General features: G+C 53.6%; 1 protein-coding gene across 13 annotated transcripts in view; it reads right to left on the minus strand.

Moving 5' to 3' along the window:
- Positions 1 to 17,981, minus strand: part of Banp (BTG3 associated nuclear protein) — an 81,713-nt gene that overhangs the window by 19,388 nt on the left and 44,344 nt on the right. For 8 of the 13 annotated variants that reach the window (XM_013071446.3, XM_013071448.3, XM_087196564.1 and 5 more), the window contains 4 exons: positions 15,031 to 15,270; positions 6,768 to 6,935; positions 1,734 to 1,864; positions 193 to 264 (listed from right to left, as the gene is read on the minus strand). In XM_013071446.3, coding sequence (XP_012926900.1) covers positions 193 to 264; positions 1,734 to 1,864; positions 6,768 to 6,935; positions 15,031 to 15,270 — 611 coding nt within the window. The remainder of the gene's footprint in view (positions 1 to 192; positions 265 to 1,733; positions 1,865 to 6,767; positions 6,936 to 15,030; positions 15,271 to 17,981) is intronic. The other 5 variants (XM_004842696.3, XM_087196784.1, XM_087196582.1 and 2 more) reach the window with 2 other exon arrangements.

Below are 17,981 nucleotides of genomic sequence, written 5' to 3' on the forward strand. Positions count from 1 at the left end.
CCGAGCCCTCCCCGGAGCCTGCCCCCATCTGCAGCCCTCCTTGGGCACAGACCCGCTGGGTGCCCTGAGTCCCCGCAGCAGACTCCAGCTCCCGTCACCGCGGCTCCCGCCATTCCCCCCGTGACATCCTGCAGGCTCGCTGCAGCCCAGACTTGCCCGGGAAGCCAGCAGCTGGCCAAGCAAGCCACTCACCTCGCTGTCCTGCGTGATCTGCACCTGCTCCCCCTGCGGCACCTGGGCTATGTGGAGGTGGCCCTGCGGGATCCACAGCAAGAGAAGACACCAAGAAGCATCAGAAGAAAAACAGACCAAGGAAACGAGGCGTTTTCCACCACATCTGACCCTGTTCCTGGCTCTGTGCTTGTGACTCAAGAAGGGACGAGCCCTGACCAGCAGCATGACCTGCACAGGGTCTGCACCCCTCAGGTGACCTCTCGATGCTCAGGACACAACACTCTCGGTGGTCACTCCTAGAGAGCTACGGGTCCTGAGAAAAACGTGCCCTATCTTTAAATGTCACTATGCATGCAAACTTAAGAACATTAGTGATATGTACAGGGGAGAAACAGAAACTTAGAATTATGACTAAAACAAAATAGCCAGGGGCCAGGGATTTAGCTCAGTGGCTTCGCTGCCTGCTGCGCAATCTCAAAGACCCCAGTTCGATCCCCGGTACCAAAAAAAAAAAAAAAATAGCCAGGCGTAGTGGCACATACCTATCATGCCAGTACTCTGGGAGGCTGAGCAGGAAGACTCCAAGTTTGAGCCCTCCCTGGCAACTCAGCAAAACTCTAAGAAAAATTAAAGAGAAAAAAAGAAAAAAACAAAGAGCTGAGCATATAGCTTAGTACAAAGGCCCTGGGTTCAATCATCAGAATGAAAAACAGCTCTTTCCAGCTTAGAGAGAGAGAAGCCTTGTGGAGATGCCAGGAGCACCCCTCTGCCAGCTCGCTGGGGCCCTAGAAGGCTGCAGGGCAGTGGCGACCAGGAAGGGAGGGAATCACACGTGTGAGGCACTGAGAACAAGGCAATTTCTCCAGCAAAGAAGCACTCCCGTGACTCTTACACAACTCTCGAGAACACTAATAAACACGGCTCCAAAAAGCCAAAGACTCCAACGAAAACACTTGTGTTTATAGATACCAGCAAATAACCCTCTAAACCTTAACTCAGCTGAATGAAATGAGCACTCATCATGGTATGTGAAATTCTATCCTAGCTGAAACAGACCTTCCAATACACTGGCTGGGATAGGACATGCACTGCTTCCTTGTCACCATGACCCGTAGGCTGTGTCAGAGCGCGCCGCTCCGAACTCTCCCTCCCCATCACATGACGGTGACCGCACAAACTCCCCAGGCTGTGACTCGGGTTTATAACTTCCCTAAGAGCTGGCTGCACATTCTGTTTGCACACTGAGCCGGTGCTCCCCTCCCACAGGTGCAGCCTGCCAGTGTGTCCCAGGAGGACAGGCAGAGAGGCAGGGACCCAAAATGGCCTGGCCTTGGTCAAGCTGTACACAGGTAGGTGAAGACCACATTCCTGCAGGACGGGGGACGGGCCCGGAGACCAGTGAATGCCCTGTCCTGGCTTCCACTGCATGGTCACTCAGCAGCCACCCTCATGGGCCATGATGTCTTCCCTGAGTCAGCTCCACTCAGGCATCCCCAGCTTTCAACACCCCCAGCACCCCCCAGACAGCCCCCACTCCCCAGCACCAAGAAGGCACGTACTACTTGCACCTGGCCGTCCTCTCCAATCTGGTGGATCTGCACTTGCTGGGCATTGGCCAGGGTGTAGTGCAGGGCCTGCGGCTGCGGCTGCTGCAGCTCGGGGGCAGGCGGTGGGGTACCCATCATGGTCTCTGCGGGGCAAGGAGAGAAGCAACAGTTCTCAGGAGGGGTCCCCGACAGAGCAGGCCCCTCTTGTCCCTCACCCTCAACTCCCACAGAAGAGGACAAGCCAGGCCGCAACCCTAGCTAAGCCAGAGGTCTCTGGTCTGGGCGGGGCCACCATGCTAAGTCTGGGGTAACTGAGGTTCCCGACATCGGGCCCAGAGGGTGTAAAGAGTCAGGGCCACCGGTGTAACAAGGCTCTAGCCAAATGCATGCAGGGCCTCGGGATGTATCTGCACAATGGAAAAATGCAAGAGGTGATCAGAATATACAGCGAATGCGGGCCGGGGATTGGCTCCGCCGCCTGCCTTGCAAGCACAAGGTCCCAAGTTTGATCCTCAGTACCAAAAATATATATATATCACACACACAGTGAATGTTGAAATTTTTAAAATTCACTACAGTAAAAACATTGCCATTAATCTCCCTGAAGACATTCCTCCTTGCTTCAAACACACTTATCCCATCTTTCCTGTCACTTTCTGAAGCAGTTCTGGAAGTCCTCTTTCATGGCCATTGCATTGTCCTGAATCTATTCAAAACATTTCCTTTTCATGGTCATTTTGACTTTCGGGAAGGGCCAGAAACTGCACGGTGCCAGACCCAGTGAATAAGGTGGATAAGGACACAGTGTCATGTTTTTATGAGCTGCCTTTCCACTGGATGGCACTCGGCACCAGCACTCACTGTATTTTTAACCACCGCTTGTGAAGACATGAAAGAGCACTTCCAGAACTGCTTCAGAAAGTGGCAGGAACGAACGACGGGATAAGTGTTGGAAGCCAGGGGGAATATTCAGGGGGATTAATGGCAATGTGCCTTTTTTTGCAATGAATTTTTAAAACTTAAAAATTTACTGTATAGTTTGATTCCTTTTAATTGTAATAAGAAGTATGAATTTTTAAAACGTTTTTAAAACGTTCATGCATGTTTTTGTTACAGAGAATGATGATGATTGATCACTTTCTAAAACGCTGCAGCATAAAAATATATTGTAGTAGGGAGAAATTCTGTAAGAAAAGATGACTAGAAGGAGAAAAAAGAAAGATGTAACTTTATTTGGGGGGTTTTGGCAGCACTGGGGATTAAACCCAGGGCTTTTCACAGGCTAGGCACATGCTCTATCACTGCACTATACCACCAGCCTCAAAATGTCTAACTATTAAAAGCTTTTCATGTATTTGGGGGGGGGGTACCGGGGATCAAACTCAGGTATTTTTAATAGCTAACAGTAGGCATTAGCCATGGAATAGAGATTTCACTGAACACATTTTAAAACAAATCTAATAAAAATATTATTTACAACATGCCAGTGATTACATCCTTTTTCATTATTTCAAACAATACTGGAAATTGTAGGTCTCAACTTTTTAAAAAGTCAACTTTAAAATGTGTAAGGAAAAAATAGTTTCAAATTTCATTAAGAGGATACACAAGCAAAATACTTAAAAGGCCAGATTCCCAAAGAATGTCTGTTCACTGTTAATGAAACAATCAATTGATTTTGATGTTTTTCCAATGGTTTAAAAATATAACTAAGGGCTAGGGATTTAACTCAGTGGTTCCGCTGCCTGCTCCGCAAGCACAAGGACCTGATTTCAATCCCTGGAACCAAAAATATAACTAAGAGGGACGGGGATTTAGCCTAGTGGCACTGCACCTGTCTTGCAGGCACAAGGTCCTGAGCTCGATGCTGGTAGTCCACCCCACCCCCCAAAATTATATATATATATATATATAGCTATAGTCATATGTAGGACTCTAAAAAAACCACAGAAGATAGGATTTGTAAGTATACAAATGATTTGCAAATCTAAGATTCAAACCATTGAAATTACCCTTAATCAAGAGCTCACTACAACTGCACAACATAAAGGATAATTTGAATCCATGCGTTTGTTTTTGATTTGTTTTGTTTTTGCAGTGCTAAGAGTTGAGCCCAGGGCCTTTGCTCTGAGCAACATTTGCAATCCTTCCTTTTATTTTTTTATTTTGAGACAGGCTCTTGCTAAGATCCTCAGATGGGGTTGAACTTAGGGTTCTCCTGCCTCAGCCTCCAGAGTACTGGAATTATAGGGGTGTACCACCACATGCAGCTAAAAATCTACATTTCTTTCTTTTTTTTTTTTTTGGTACCAGGGATCGAACTCTGGATCTTGCGCTGGCGAGACAGGTGGCAGAACCACTGAGCTAAATCCCCGGCAAATCTACATTTCTTAACGGACTCATATTGAAGTCTAGTGCTCAGTGTACACTGAGTACTTGTTCACGTCAACCACTGACCTCATGCTCAGACCCGACCTGAGGATGCAAAGCCGGCTGCACACAGACACAGGTAGTGGATTTTCAAGAGCTGGTCCTCTGCAGATCCACAACACTAGCCACCGAGTTGGTGCCCTACTAGGATGCCAGCCCACCCCTGAGACTATATTTAAGCAGTAGAACCAGCTGGGCATGGTGGTCTGCACACCTGTGGTCCCAGCACTCAGGAGGCTGAGGCAGGAGGATCGCTGAGTCCAAGGCCAGCCTGAATACATAGCAAGACCCTGTCTCAAAAAACCAAAACCAAAAAACCCATTAAAACCCAGCCATCTTACACTCAAGCACAGGTAAAAGCCCGTACAGCAGTGCCACAATACAGATGCTTCAATAAACTGATTTTTAAAAAGAAAAAAGCTCTTGAAACTAGTGCTTTTGTGGCTTGTGCTCAATCTGGCAGCAACAAGTCATCTTTAAATAGACCAGTCTTGGCTCAGAATCTCATTATATATTTATTTCAAAGTTCTTCTTTTGTCTGCTGATAGTTCAAAGGAAACAAGATAACCCCAAGTGGACTCACAGTCAGTCCAAACTAGTGGAATTCTGGCTTAGTTACATCTTACCGGGTTATTTCCATCACCCAAATGCCTTAAATAGCAGATAGGCTTTGTTAGCCCAAGAGTAGATAAAAAAAGAACACTGGAAAAGATTCCCGCAGCCTCTTAACCTGGACACCTTCTGCACTCCCTCACCTTAGCAAGAACGGAGTAAAAGGACAGACAATGATGGAGCCAACCACTTTACAAGGCGATGAACTTTAGAAACAGCATGTTCTTTCTCTCAGCTGGTTAGTTGGCACTGTATCAAGGAGGACAGGCCCCAGACTGCCACAGAAAGCAGCCTCGTCTGGGCACCAACAGTGGATAAAAGGAGACAAGAGAGCTTGTGGTACTGTGTTGGGTGTCTAATTTTGCTGTCTCCTATTAAAAGTGCTGCTGCCTGTGACGCGATGTGATCTTTCTGAGGCTGTCTTTAAGCTCTGCTTTTCCTCTGGGAACACTTAACCCCCACAAACAGGCCTGGCTTTCTGCTGCCCTATGGAAGCTAGACTTGTCATCGAGGGTCTCTGGCTGGCGGGAACCTGGACGGGTTTCGACCCAGTGTGAGCGTAGGAACATGAGCTCAGACACCAGCCTCCTACTTCCAGCATGAACATCTCAGGAGCCAGAACGGAGCCAAGAGCTCCCACAGCCTCAGCCTTCTCTCTGCCCAAGACACAGCTGTGCTCTGCAGCTCCACTGGCACCTCCAGAGGGCCAGACTAAGGGAAGTCCCCTCTCACTTCCTCTTGGGGACCATGGCCTGGGCTGCCTCATGGCCAACGTCTACACCACTGCTTTGTGACTTTGTCCAGGTTTTTACAAGATGGATTCACTCCGGTCTCTGCTACTGTGTCATGACTAAAAGCAAACACCTACTCCCCTGAATTTTAAGCAGCACTATTGAAGCTATAAAACTAATGCAGTATTTACTGGAAGTGATATGGAAACCACAGAAAGACCTAAAGAGCTCAGTAAGATGAGAATTATAACCCAAACCTAGAGGCGGCCTCTGCACAGGTAATCTCGTGTAGATTCCCACCGCTGTCCATGGCAGCTCCCCAGTTTCAGTAAAAACGGGACCTTCCGTGTGTGCTGCACAGTCCTTGCGCTGCAGGATTTGCCAAGAGGATCTTATCCATACCAGCTGCCCTCTCAATTTCCACCTCGACTGAGCTTCTGATCGAGGCCTGCCCTGTCACTCAGAGTGGCTTCCCTGCATGCCACTCATGACAGCACTACCCAGGGGCCAGCTTGTGTGGCCCACAGCCACCTCCATCTTCGAGAACCTTGGCAACAGCCTCAGCTAAATATACTGTGACAACCAAAACAACTGGGAGAAAACCACTTCCTGAAGGGCAGTGCGGAGAGCTCAGGTGATCTGATGGGCGGCTTCCAGAACAAAGAGCCCTGACAGAGACTCCGCTGAGGAGAGCCGCAGCCGAGGCTGCTGGGGTCCTGAGCTGACCCCACTTGGCCTCAAGTTCCTGGAGCTGCTGCCCAGGAGCTACGGCAGGGAGCTTAGAAAGATTGCTTCAATCCAAACACTTGCTCCGTGTTTTGAGATGTCCTGGGGACATATGGTCATCCCTAGTGAGAATTTTCCTGGGGAAAACAATCTCTCCAGCAAGCCTGAGCGAAAAGGCCAAGAGATTATTTTGAGGACTAGCCTGAGTCCACAAAGTCGAAGTTAGACTAAAGAGCACAACCTGGACATTCCCCAACCTTCACCTGCAGCCTCCACGCAAATGATACTAATCCTGTTGTTATTAAAGCCTCCCAGATGCACGGGCTCTACTCAGGGAAGGAGAGGGGGCCCTGAGGAAACCTCCCCTGCCCGGTCCCTGGAGAGACTCCGAATGCGAGTCTGCACACTTCCAGGGAGGCCTGGGGCGCTCTGCCCTCGGCTGGGGTGTCCTCCCTCCCTGCACACGCCAGGTCCCAGGACCAGGGCCCCGCGGACCCATGGCAGAGGCCCCAGCGCTGGCCCTGTGGCTCGCCCCACCCCTGCCTACCTGAGGCACTGTAAGAGGACGAGGATGGCGTCCTCCGGGAGAAGCTCTTGACCGCCAGACTCTGCCCTCGCTGTTTTCGCCGCCACGCTGTCCGGCATTTGGAGTCAATGCTCTGTTTGATCCGGTACCAGTCAGATTCCGTGATTCCAAATTTATAGAAAAGGTGACCTGAAAGAACACGTCCCACACAGAGGCTGTGAGGTACAGGCTGTCGTCCTGAGCACCTCATGGGCTGACTGCTCAGAGCCCTGCTATTCCTGCTGCTAGAAATCCTCTGGGATCCACAATGATCCGGAAAGTCCGTTCAACAGAGAAGGCAGTTAGCCAGTCAATAACTGATCTCCTAAGATCAGATACAAGCGCTCATCAACATATACTCACACGTGCTTGCCTTGCATTGAACTTTTCAGTAACCTGATGCCCCACAGAGGTGCTCACCAGCTCCCCGACTCCGCACTCCAACTTTTTCTGCCCTACGTGCATGCAGAGCATCTAATGTCACGAATGCCTGGGAATCAAACCAAGGATCCTCACAAGGCACTCGGACCGGGCTTTCCAGGACAACGTCCACTTCCCCCTGCTCATTCAGGTCCCCAGGTCCTCTGCTCCCGGTGAGCGCAGCCCCACCATCACTGCGCACCTCGCCGCCCTCCACCCGCTCTGCCCCTTCGAGCACCCTGCTCCTTCAGGGCCCTCGCTGCCCTCTGCCACACAAAACTCAATGCTACGGCTCCTCTCTCCTCGCTGACACGGGAACTGCCTTCGGTTCCCACGTGCCTGTCCCGGCACGCACCAATAAATGGCCTGAAGCTATTGCTCCAGCACGCCACCAGCAGCGTCCAGGGCCCCCACTCAGCAGTGGGGATCTGAGGACCCAGGAGCCACTGTCCACTGCACGCCTCACTCACATCTCACTAGTCCACAGGACCCCTCTTTGTACCGAGGGAAACAAGAAGGAACAAGACATTCTCTCCTCCAACACTGTGCCTCTCTAGCTAGACTTCGACTATACCATTAACAGGAAAATAAGGGAATGAAATTCACAGCTGTAACAATCAAAAGACTGAGCTAAAAAAAAGAAAACATCCAATTTTGACTAGTAGGAGCCCTGAGTCTGGACCATCTACTGAGAGCTAAGTTACTGCCCAGTGCCTAAATATCTGTTCCTACTGAGGCCAAAATACTCAAAATAATCAAAACAAAGGAAGTGTTTGGGTTTTTAAGTACTACATTAAGTATCAACAGTTTCTTTCATTCTGAAAGACAACTCTTGACTTTTTCTAGAAGCAATACTTAGAGCAGATTTATCTGAAACAACAACCAGATTTCTGTGCTCTAGGTAAAAAAGACAGAGGGTTAAGAGGGGTTGGACGGACAGCATCAGGAAAAACAACCCTGCAAAAAGGAAATCCACGAAGAAGTGGCGACTGTGGACTCTGACTCTGGTCCCCTCTAAGACAATCACCGAATCATCATTCTAAATGCCTGCTGAGTGACTGACATGTGCTGCTCACAGCTCTAAGTGTAGAGGGCCTCCTGTCACCCCGCTGGTCACTTCAGTGAAAGAGGACACGCTGCTGACCACAGTCACCACAGAACTTGAGCAGTGACCAGCAACTTCTAACGCACATTAAATGGTTCCTGAAGGAAGAACACCATTACCCGCGTGTTGGTTTTGAGGCAGAAGCCAGAAGTGACGGGTCTGAGGCGAACTGCCAGTTAGGAAAAGAACCTGCCCTCCAGTGGTGGCTTCACAGCGTGCACCCAAGGGGAAGGAAGCGGCCTCACTACCCTCCCTCACCTGGCCCAGGGCAAGGGAGGCTGGGGACCAAGCAGGAAAGGGCACGCTGATCTCATGCGCATATCTGCCTGCCAGGATGCCCTCGCCTGCCCACGCCACTGCCCTGGCAGGGCACGAACTGGACGGCACACCATGGAGCTAGGAGGGGAAGGGCCACCAGTGTGGTCTACGGAGCAGGAAGCAGGGAAGAAGTCACTGCTGCTGCCGCCCACGGAGCAGCACTGAGCCACCGGGAGGGAAGCCCCACCACCAGCGAGGTGTGGGAGGAGCCGTGCCCACCCTCCTCCCCGGCGAGCTTCCGAGTAAGCCCAGAAAGCATCCCTCTCTGTCGTCACCGGCCTCTGCACTCCCTAGGTGTCCACCATGACACTAAAGGCCCAGCCGCAAAGCCAGATCCTTCCTCTCACTGAATGAGCCTGGAACACTGGCCCCGAGCAGCGCTGTGGGCAAGAGCAGATGAAAGGAATCTTGCGCCACGGTGGGTGGCGTGTTTGGTTTATCGGTCACATAGGAATGAAGAACATGATCGCTGCTAATAAAATCTCAAGTGCAAGGAGAAAGCAAAGTGGGAAGCTGAGTGCCAACAACTTACTTCTTGAAATTACACACGGACTAGACAGCAGCTGGCCCAGAAAAGCGAGGAAGCCACGCTCCTCTTGCCAACTCACCAGGCCCCCACGCACCCAGAAGCTCCCACCTCCAGGCAGGCAGCGCCCTCCCAGTGCTCCTGCTCACTGCTGAGGAAGCCGTGAGCACCTGCAGCTCAGCTTCCTGTGTACGGAGGGCCCCGACGACCCCCCACCCCAGCAGCGTTCCCCTGAGGAGGGGCTTCCTCTGGGCTCCATTCCCCTCGGCGCCTGCTCGGCTGCTGGCCCGTCTGACCAGGCCCTCGTCCAGCTCTGCAGGCAGACGGTGCACTCAGTGGCCACCGAGGACTGTGCTTGGCCACAGCAGACCCACATCAGCACCGTGTGCAGTCTACGCCCTGCCAGCAAACACATTCACCCCACACAAGGAAGACTTGGATGAGGGACAGCTTCTGATTACCCATGTTCAGAGCCCGCCCACACCCTGTGTCTGGGTGGAACAGTGCTCCCCCAAAATGTGGGTCCTTCCCGGGACCTCGGAATGCGACCTCCCTGGGATCCAGGGCCTCTGTCCTTGTGATTAACTGAGATGAGATCACACTCGTGGGCTCTCCCTGCAGTGGGACTGGCGTCCTTACAAGGAGAGGAGCGACACAGATGTGGACACACAGGGAGAAGAAGGCCTTGCGATGATGGGCTGCCATGCGGCAGGGGCACGGAGCAGTGTCACCACAGGATGCTGGTGAGGGGAAGAAGCCCCACCGAGGAGGCAAGGCGGCACCGTGAAGACCTGGCCCTCGGGAGCCTGCGTCCTGACCTGAGAGAGAGCAAGCACCTGTGTTTCCAGGCTCTGTCCGCGAGACTTGTTCCAGCAGCCCTAGGCAGCCAAGATGCCGTGTGAGACACAGCAGGAGGGAAGCCACCTGTGCCACAGGGAACTGCTGCTTCCCCCAGAACTGCCCACATCTCGGGGAGGGTGAGCTAAGAGCAACAGCTCCAGTCGTCTGCTAGGTTGCCTGTGAATACAACTTCTGCTTGGTGCAAATGATTCCAACTTCCCCCAAGTGCCAAGAGGCCTCATGGATCTACTGTCCATGTCCACATTCTTCACAGATGTCTTCAAAGGTCTGGAACTGCCATTCTGAAGTCTTTCATTTTATTCCTGATACCTCACAGAGAAGACTTGCTCTTCGGCATCATCTAAGCAGAAGCTTACCAAATCCACAGCTTAAAAAAAAAAAATCACAAGAACTAAGCCTAAAAAAAGAGGACATTACTCATGAAAATGTTCCAAATTCCTCCAAGTTATAACATGAGGCACACAAACTAGTTAGTTGCCCAAATTCAGAGCAAGAGGTTCATCAGTCCTTGGGAATCCTATAAAAGCCAACATCCCAAAAAGCAAATCTCTCTCTCCCCTTTCAAAAACCCAATTTCTTCATTTCACAAAGACAGTACTTAAAGACAAGACCAACTGTATGTTTCAAAATGCAGATTTTTGCCTCCAGAAAAAAAAAAAAGAGCGAGACTATTTCTGCTTACAGAAAATAGAGGATTAAATCAAAACTTTCTCCATGATGAGCAGGACTTGGTCGAACAACGCCAACAGCAAGCTTCCAACACTACAGCCACAGATGTCACTGTGAGACTCAAGTAGCAGCAGAGAGGGAGGTAAGGGGACAATGGCAGGGGGATGTTAGCCAGTTCCGCTCTCGCTGCGATCCAAACTAAGGCCTCAGGAGTTTGGTCCATGCATTTATTTTGCAGGCTATGCATTAATCTGCAGTAAGAATTAACTGGGCCGGATGGGGAAAAGGTAAACAAGCATTTTTAACATTTCAACAATTCCATGTGACCACCAGCAACAGTGCTCTGACCTGCAAAGGCCTCGCCAACACAGGTGGCCAGGGTGGGCAGCAGGGAGGAGGGGCTTCCTACCATAGTCTCAGCGGGGCTGGACCCCAGCAGGAGGGACCTGACTCACCACCCTGGCCCTGGAGTGGGCTCCATGAGTGGGGAGGGCTGACCACACCCGTCCGAAGCCCACAGAGCTCTGCTGGTCTCTCACTTGGAAAACCAAGGAAGCTGAAGCACAGAGGGACCCACCAAGGTCACAGGCCGAGGTCATATTCAGCCTGCTCCTTCTGCACAAGAGCACACCTCCAGTGTGAACTGCCTGGAGGATAGGAGCACAGTCAGAGCCAGCCTACGGACACTAGGGCGGGCTCTGTGTATGCACAGACTCAGGCTCTGTTCTCCTTGCAGCTTTGCCCTGGGTCCCTGGGCCCAGTGCAGTACATCCAGGCCAGGTTCTCTGAAGGCCCATGGGCAGTTCCTGTCCTAGGGGAGATATGCACACCTACCTGCTCTGGATACCTGAGACAGGCACGAGGAGGCTCTTCTGAGCCCCATCCCCCTGCATGATCTGTCTACTCAGCAAGGACACAGCAGCCACAGGACAAAAAGTCAGTCACCCAAAGGCACAGCTCCCACCCAGGGGGCAGAGCTCTGCTGGGTGCCTTTTCACTGCTCCGGCCAGTGAAACTACACACAAGGGTCAGCGTGCAGGGCCCAAGCTCGAGGCCGTGACTCAACTTCAGCAGACGCCCTCTCTCTGTCGGCCCTGCCCCGCTCTCTATAGGCTGGCTTTCCCAGGCGCCGACCACAACTGCGTGGAGCGCACACAAGGGGCAGCCATGCTTCTCCAACTCCTGGGGATGACCAGGGCGGTGGCCATGGGTGCTTGTGAGAGCCTTCTTTGCTCTACAGATCCCCCATCACAGACACATGAGCACATGGCATAGGAGCTCGTCCCAAGGAAAGCCACAGGCTTCCTCACCTGGACAGTGATACGGCAACTCATGCAGGGCTGAGGCGAGGCAGCGTTCTGCACATGCCCATGCACGGGGCCCCGACCACAGCTCCGCCACAGCACTCGGGCCACCGCCACCTAGGCTTCCAGCAGATTCTGCTCGTGACCCCAGAGTTTCTGACAGGGAAGTCACCTGCTACACAGGAAAGAAATGCATCTCCCAGCAGGCAGCAGCGACGGTAAACTGAGTACTGCAGGGCTGAGTACTGCTCATGTTGCCAGAAGCCCAGGACTCATTGACTCTTGTTTGGATGGCCAAGCCCTGGCCGTCCCCAGCAGTGACTCAGTCTCTCCAAAAGGCCCTAGGGCCGGCCACTGCTTTCCCATCTTCCTGAAGGCCAGCCCTGCCCATGACACTGCCAGCGTGTGCTGTAGACAGCACTTCCCAGGCATCTCTGTGGGGCTAGTGACTTTCTTATTGCTGGGACATAATACCTGACACCACAGATTAATGGAAGAGAGGGTTATTTGGGCTTACAGTGTGCAGAGGTTTCAGTTCATGAGCAGCTGGCTCTAAGGTAGGTGGAATGGGAGAGGAGAAACAGTCCCTGGTGCAGGAGCAATGCTACATAATTTTGGGGAAAAATCACTTGATTAGGCCTAGTTCTCCTGCCTACAGGCCAGCTGGGCATTTCGAGACATAACTCCATTTTGACCCCCGGTCACAACTGAGACTCCGATGATGCGGTGATGCTGTGATGCTCCAGGACCAGATTACAGCAGCTGAAGACATCCTGGGAGGAACAAAATCTTCATCTGCATAGTTCCTCATTCATCTAGGAATTCCCCTGCTCTCCAGTCATCTGTTGTTTTCCCCCCATGTACTGCTCTCCTCTTTGCACCTAGAGCAGCACTGATCAGGCCCAAAGCTCAGCTTCTTCTCTAAGTCTCACTTTTCTACCTTTCCTGTATAAGTCAATTCTTCGCCTTGTGCTGCCGTGGCTCGCAGGAGACTAGGCCTCACTGCAGAGGTTCTAGTAATGTCCCCTTCCCTGTCCCCTACACCCTGGCAGGGCAGGCAGGAAGCAGCGCCACCAAGGAGAGGGGAGGGACGCATTTACACCCTTCCAGGCCACACCTCTGCCCACCAGGCTCCCCTCCCACCAGCACACCCAGCTCTAAACCCTCAGTGGGCTAACCCAGGACCACACCCAGGGCCCAGCCGCTCCCCGAAGCCCCACCCATGAGCACATGAGGCCTTGCGGGGACAGCCAGATACACAGCGATGGTTGGGGTGATGTGGTGAGCACAACCACAGGCCCAGAGAAGGTGGGGGACACAGGCTCCAGAGCATCTCCTGCCTCCTGCCAGCCTGGGACTGGGACTGTGCAGTCACGTGGCAGGAAGGCTGACTCCTGTCCCCACTGAGACCAGCACTGTCCGCCAGCCTGAGCAGGCTCCATGAACACAGCGTGCCCACTCATCACCTGTGTTTCTGCTTTAAGTGCCACTCTGACAGGCCCTGACCACCTCTCCAGAGCATTCTCTGTGCCACTGCCCAAACGCCCGTGTCCAGGAACCCCACAGGCCTGGGCCTGAAGTCCCAAGATAGCCCTCTGATCAGAGCCAGCCACCCACCCTCTAGCTGCACATCTGGACACCCTGCCCTCTCCCAGAGGAAAAGGGACACCTCTGGGAACAAGTGCTGTGACTAGAACACTAATGCTCCCACAAAGCACTGGCCCCGCATGCCAGCACCTCTGTGCCAGCTGCCCACTGCCCAGGCTGCCTTCTCTAACTGCCATGCCTCTAACACTACCTTCTGGATCACAGACACCGGTCCGTGTCTGACCAGGCCCCATCTCCCATTCTTCCCTCTATCCCAACAACACCCTACACCCTGGTCCCCACAATCAAACACTTCACGTGGCAGCCTGTTAGCAAGCAATCTACAGGTCTCATGGGCACACGCACAGGTGTGCCAGGGCCAACTGCCCGGGAGAGCCTGCCGCCTGCCTTTGAAGATAAATGCTTTGTTGGAATACAGCCACATTTGTTTGCTTATGTCTGGCCCTTGACGCTCTCAGAGCAGTTGGAGAGAGGCCTGAGATACGCACTACGTGCCCTCGGGAAACACCTGTAGGCCCTGCTCCGAGCCAGGCCACAGCAGTGCACCTCACGACCTGGGTGGGGGCTCACAGGTGTCAGCTCTCTGAGACAGGCACCACGGGGCTGGCTCGGGGATCAGGGGGCCTGGGCTGCGCTCCTCAGCAACTTCCATAAACTCTGCATTCCCCACAACACTCTCAGCCTCAGCCGCCGTGGTGGCCATATGCTCAGGGACCCCACTGCTTCTGTGGCACTCCTGGAAAGCTCAGCCCTCACGCTGCCATGGACCGGCATCATGGCTGCAGAGGGCAGGCCCCCCCGCCACCGGGGCGGAAGAGCATGTGCTAAAAAGGCTTAGACTTCAGCGCAACAGCTCCCGTGCCCACCCTCTCCACGCTGCCTCACCAGAAACCACTGGATGGCCCCTGGAAGCTGGGGACTCTGGGACGTGCCCCTAGGGCATCAGGCCAGAGGCACTACGCAGAGGGTCTGAGTGTCCCATACCCTCTCCAAGTGTCATCAGTGGGAAGCCAGTGACCAGCTTGTGCCGGTGTTCTCCTCAAAGGGAGGACACGTGGACCGTGCGGGCAGGCCTGGGGCTCGACTGGCTTCTAGCACGACAGGGCTGAACCCTTCCTGTAACAGGGGAGGCAGGCAGCACTGTGCTCTTACCACTGGGCTGTTCAGGGGAGCCGTCATTAGCGGGAGGCAGGGCTCTGCTCCCCTTCGTCAAGAGCGGCCTGAGGACGAGCAAGGGTGGACCTGAAAGTCCCCGAGGAACACTTCCCAAGTCTTTCTCCTTGCGGGAAAGTGCTCAATGTGGACCCAACACCTGCCCCCTACCTAAAGGGCCCCTCATCCCCCCATCCTTCCAGCCCTGGAAACATGGTCCCGACTCGGCTCTCCAAACACCTCCCACCCCCACCCCACGCAGGAACCAAGACCTGTGCTTACACCGGATGCCATAGATGGTGAGTGGATCAAGCTGCTTCTTCCCGTGCTTGCCCTGGCCGGACAGATTGGACACGGCCTGCACCTCGCGGTGGAAGAGGTAGTCCAGCAGCGTGAGCGCCATCTTCTCAGCGGTGCGGCAGTTGGTGCTGATGTGCAGCATGTCGGAGGGGATGATGGCACAGCGCACCCTCATCTCGGGGTTGTTCTCGTCACCAAGCCAGGTGCCGTTGGGGTAATCCTCTGCAAAGAGAAGCGGGAATCCCCAGTTAGCGAGGTTCTGAATAAGCACCACAGTCTAGCAGGCCAAGCAGACCAGGAAAGCCACCATGGTGCGGCTGGTCCCTCACCCGTCCTGCGAGGCCGCAGGAGTGCAGGGGTCCTGCACGCACCAGGGGAGCTGGAGTCTGATGGAGACTGGAGGCGATGCTGTTTCCAGGAAGGCGGCCCCTGCTCTCCTGAGCCACTTGAGGAAGATGGGTGTGACAGCCTGTGTCATGTAAACACCCCTGCTCTGCACTCAAGACGAGGCTGGCTTCCATGGAGCTCCTGGCATGCAGAGCGGCAAGAGCTTTCCACACCTCTGCTGCCTACGGGGTCCTGGCCGAGCTCACTGCACCCTGAGCAGTTGGCTGCCACGTGAACCCATAACAGAAGCCTCTGCAGCACGCAAGGGTCCTGCCCGGCCTCACAGAAGCCAGGTCGCCCTGAGACCAGGGCAGGAGAGCAAATAAGCTCTGGGCTCCAACACTACTCTTTACACCCCAGCAGGGCAAAGAGCTTAGAACACAGACACGGACACCCTTTGCTTGCTGCAGCTTCACCCCGTCTAGACCGGATGGCAAGCGCCTCCCTGGGTCTCCACGAGCACACTTGTCTGGCAGAACAGGTGAAGACTCTGTACACTCATCTCTGCTCTGACCCATGCCAAGTGCAAGCCACACAGAAGCTCAGCACGACCTCCATGAGACAGGCGAGTTAGCTGTGGTCACAGCACTCCTGGGAGGCCCTGGGGACATGCTGGCCTCCGCAGCACACTCTGTTCCTCACACTGAGCCCACCGCCATATTCCAGACTGGCTGGTGCCCTGTCCTCTCCTGAGGGCCCCGTCCCTCCTCCCCCAGCCTACCCAGCAATACACAAGGAGTCTACCCATGGAAAGTACCTTCTCCGACCCTCTGCTTGGTGCACGGCGATTCCTTTCTATTCTCAGGGCTACATTTCCTTACTGTGTCCCTTGACTTATGACCTTGGAGTCTTGCGCCTGAGGGAGGTCTGAGGGAGAGGCAGGGCCTGGTACACTGCGGTCTCTGGGACCAAAGAGCCAGGGCTCATGTGCTATTTGCCCTTGACCTAGACTCAGGCTGTGCCTCATGTGGGTAGCCTCTCACAAGACCACCAGGAAACATCGAGGTGAGACCAGAGCCCTGGCCATGCACACACACTATCTGGCAAGGGGCAGGCAGGGGCCCAGGGCCAGAAGCACTGCTAGGACACCAAGGCTGGTTCGTGGCTATAAACATGTCTGACTTTAGAATTCAGAATAAGAGATTCATAATAACATTTCTCAGAGACACCAATGGCGCAGAAGTAGAGAGCTGGTGCTAGGAGCACAGGCATCCTTCTGAAGGTCAGCCAGCCCCAATCATACTCAGCCTTTGTACAAAAACCCGATCTACGGAGCACTCAGTAGAGCTCCCTCGGGGCTGAGATTGTCACTGGGCTGTTAAGGCTCTGGATACCATGGGACTTATTAATTCATCTACTAATACATTCTGGACAGCTACGTGCTGGCCACTGGATTTAATTATCAGAAAAACTGAAACCTGGTTCAGCCCAGGTCTCAGTGACACTGAGCATGCGGGAGGACCCTGCCCTGCGGCAGTCCAATTGAGGGGTGGGGGTCCTCAAGGCCGAAGATGAAACTTAGGACAGAAGTTCTGCTGACACCAAGCATCTCTGTACTTAATACTTAAGGTCAGAAGTGTGAGGATCCAATGGGAGAACGCCAGGAGGGACACTGTGCCCTGAGCTGTCAGAAGTGGGGGCCTGGATGAGGGAGAACTGGAGGAACAGTGAGTGGGGAGCTCGGCTTCAATGCCCCAAAAGCCGAAGGCCGCCATGGCCTTTCCCAGGGATAACAAGAGTGCAGAATTCCACCCAGCCAAGCTCTCCCTTTTGAGATGATTCTAAAGTAAACACTGGACAAGAGCCCAGCAGTTGCTTCCAAACAATGAGTCCGCACCGTGGCCAAGTGTTGCTGGGACTGTGTGGGAAGATCCAGGCCAGCTGTGATGACGTGAGCGCAAGCTCCGGGCTCAGCCTCCCAGCGCAAAGACCAGCTCGTGTGGGGCGCTGTCCACACCCTGGTCCTCTGTGGGGCCTGCCAGGCATCACCAGAGGCACAGGCACCCCCATGCCGCCACTGCGGCTGCCCCGAACATGTCCTGCTGGAGAGCTACCTTCAGTTCAAAGGACACTGGGTGCACCTGCACCCCAAAGCCAGCTGCCTCCTGTGCTCAGGTCACCAAGGCAACAAGGCCAAACACCAAGCCACCCTGAGCCTCCTTTGTCCTCGTCCCTCTAAGACTGAGTCTCCCTCTCTGCTGCTTCCATTGCAGTCTGCTTCCTCCTGGCCTGAGTCAACTGACCCTGTGCTCTCAGTGGTTTCTGTCTCAGCTGTGAAAAAGTTGGTGCTTCCAGGAACTCCAAGCCCCATTCTCTAAGTCCCCACTTGCACGTCAGTATGTGTTAACCACAGCCATGCTCCCACCCACACCTGTCAGCAATGCATCCCCACCTTCCTCCTCCGCATCCTCTCTAAGCGTGGTGCTGCACACTTATAAGCCCAGCTACTGAAGAGGCTGAGGCAGGAGGACGGCGAGTTGTAGACCAGACTGAGCAACTTACTGAGACACTGTCTCAAAAAAGATTGTTTTGTTTTTTTGTTTTTG

Source organism: Heterocephalus glaber, unplaced genomic scaffold (assembly GCF_053883595.1).
Source record: "Heterocephalus glaber isolate CG9 unplaced genomic scaffold, H.glaber_assembly_v1.0 deba00000071, whole genome shotgun sequence".
Lineage (NCBI taxonomy): Eukaryota > Metazoa > Chordata > Mammalia > Rodentia > Bathyergidae > Heterocephalus > Heterocephalus glaber.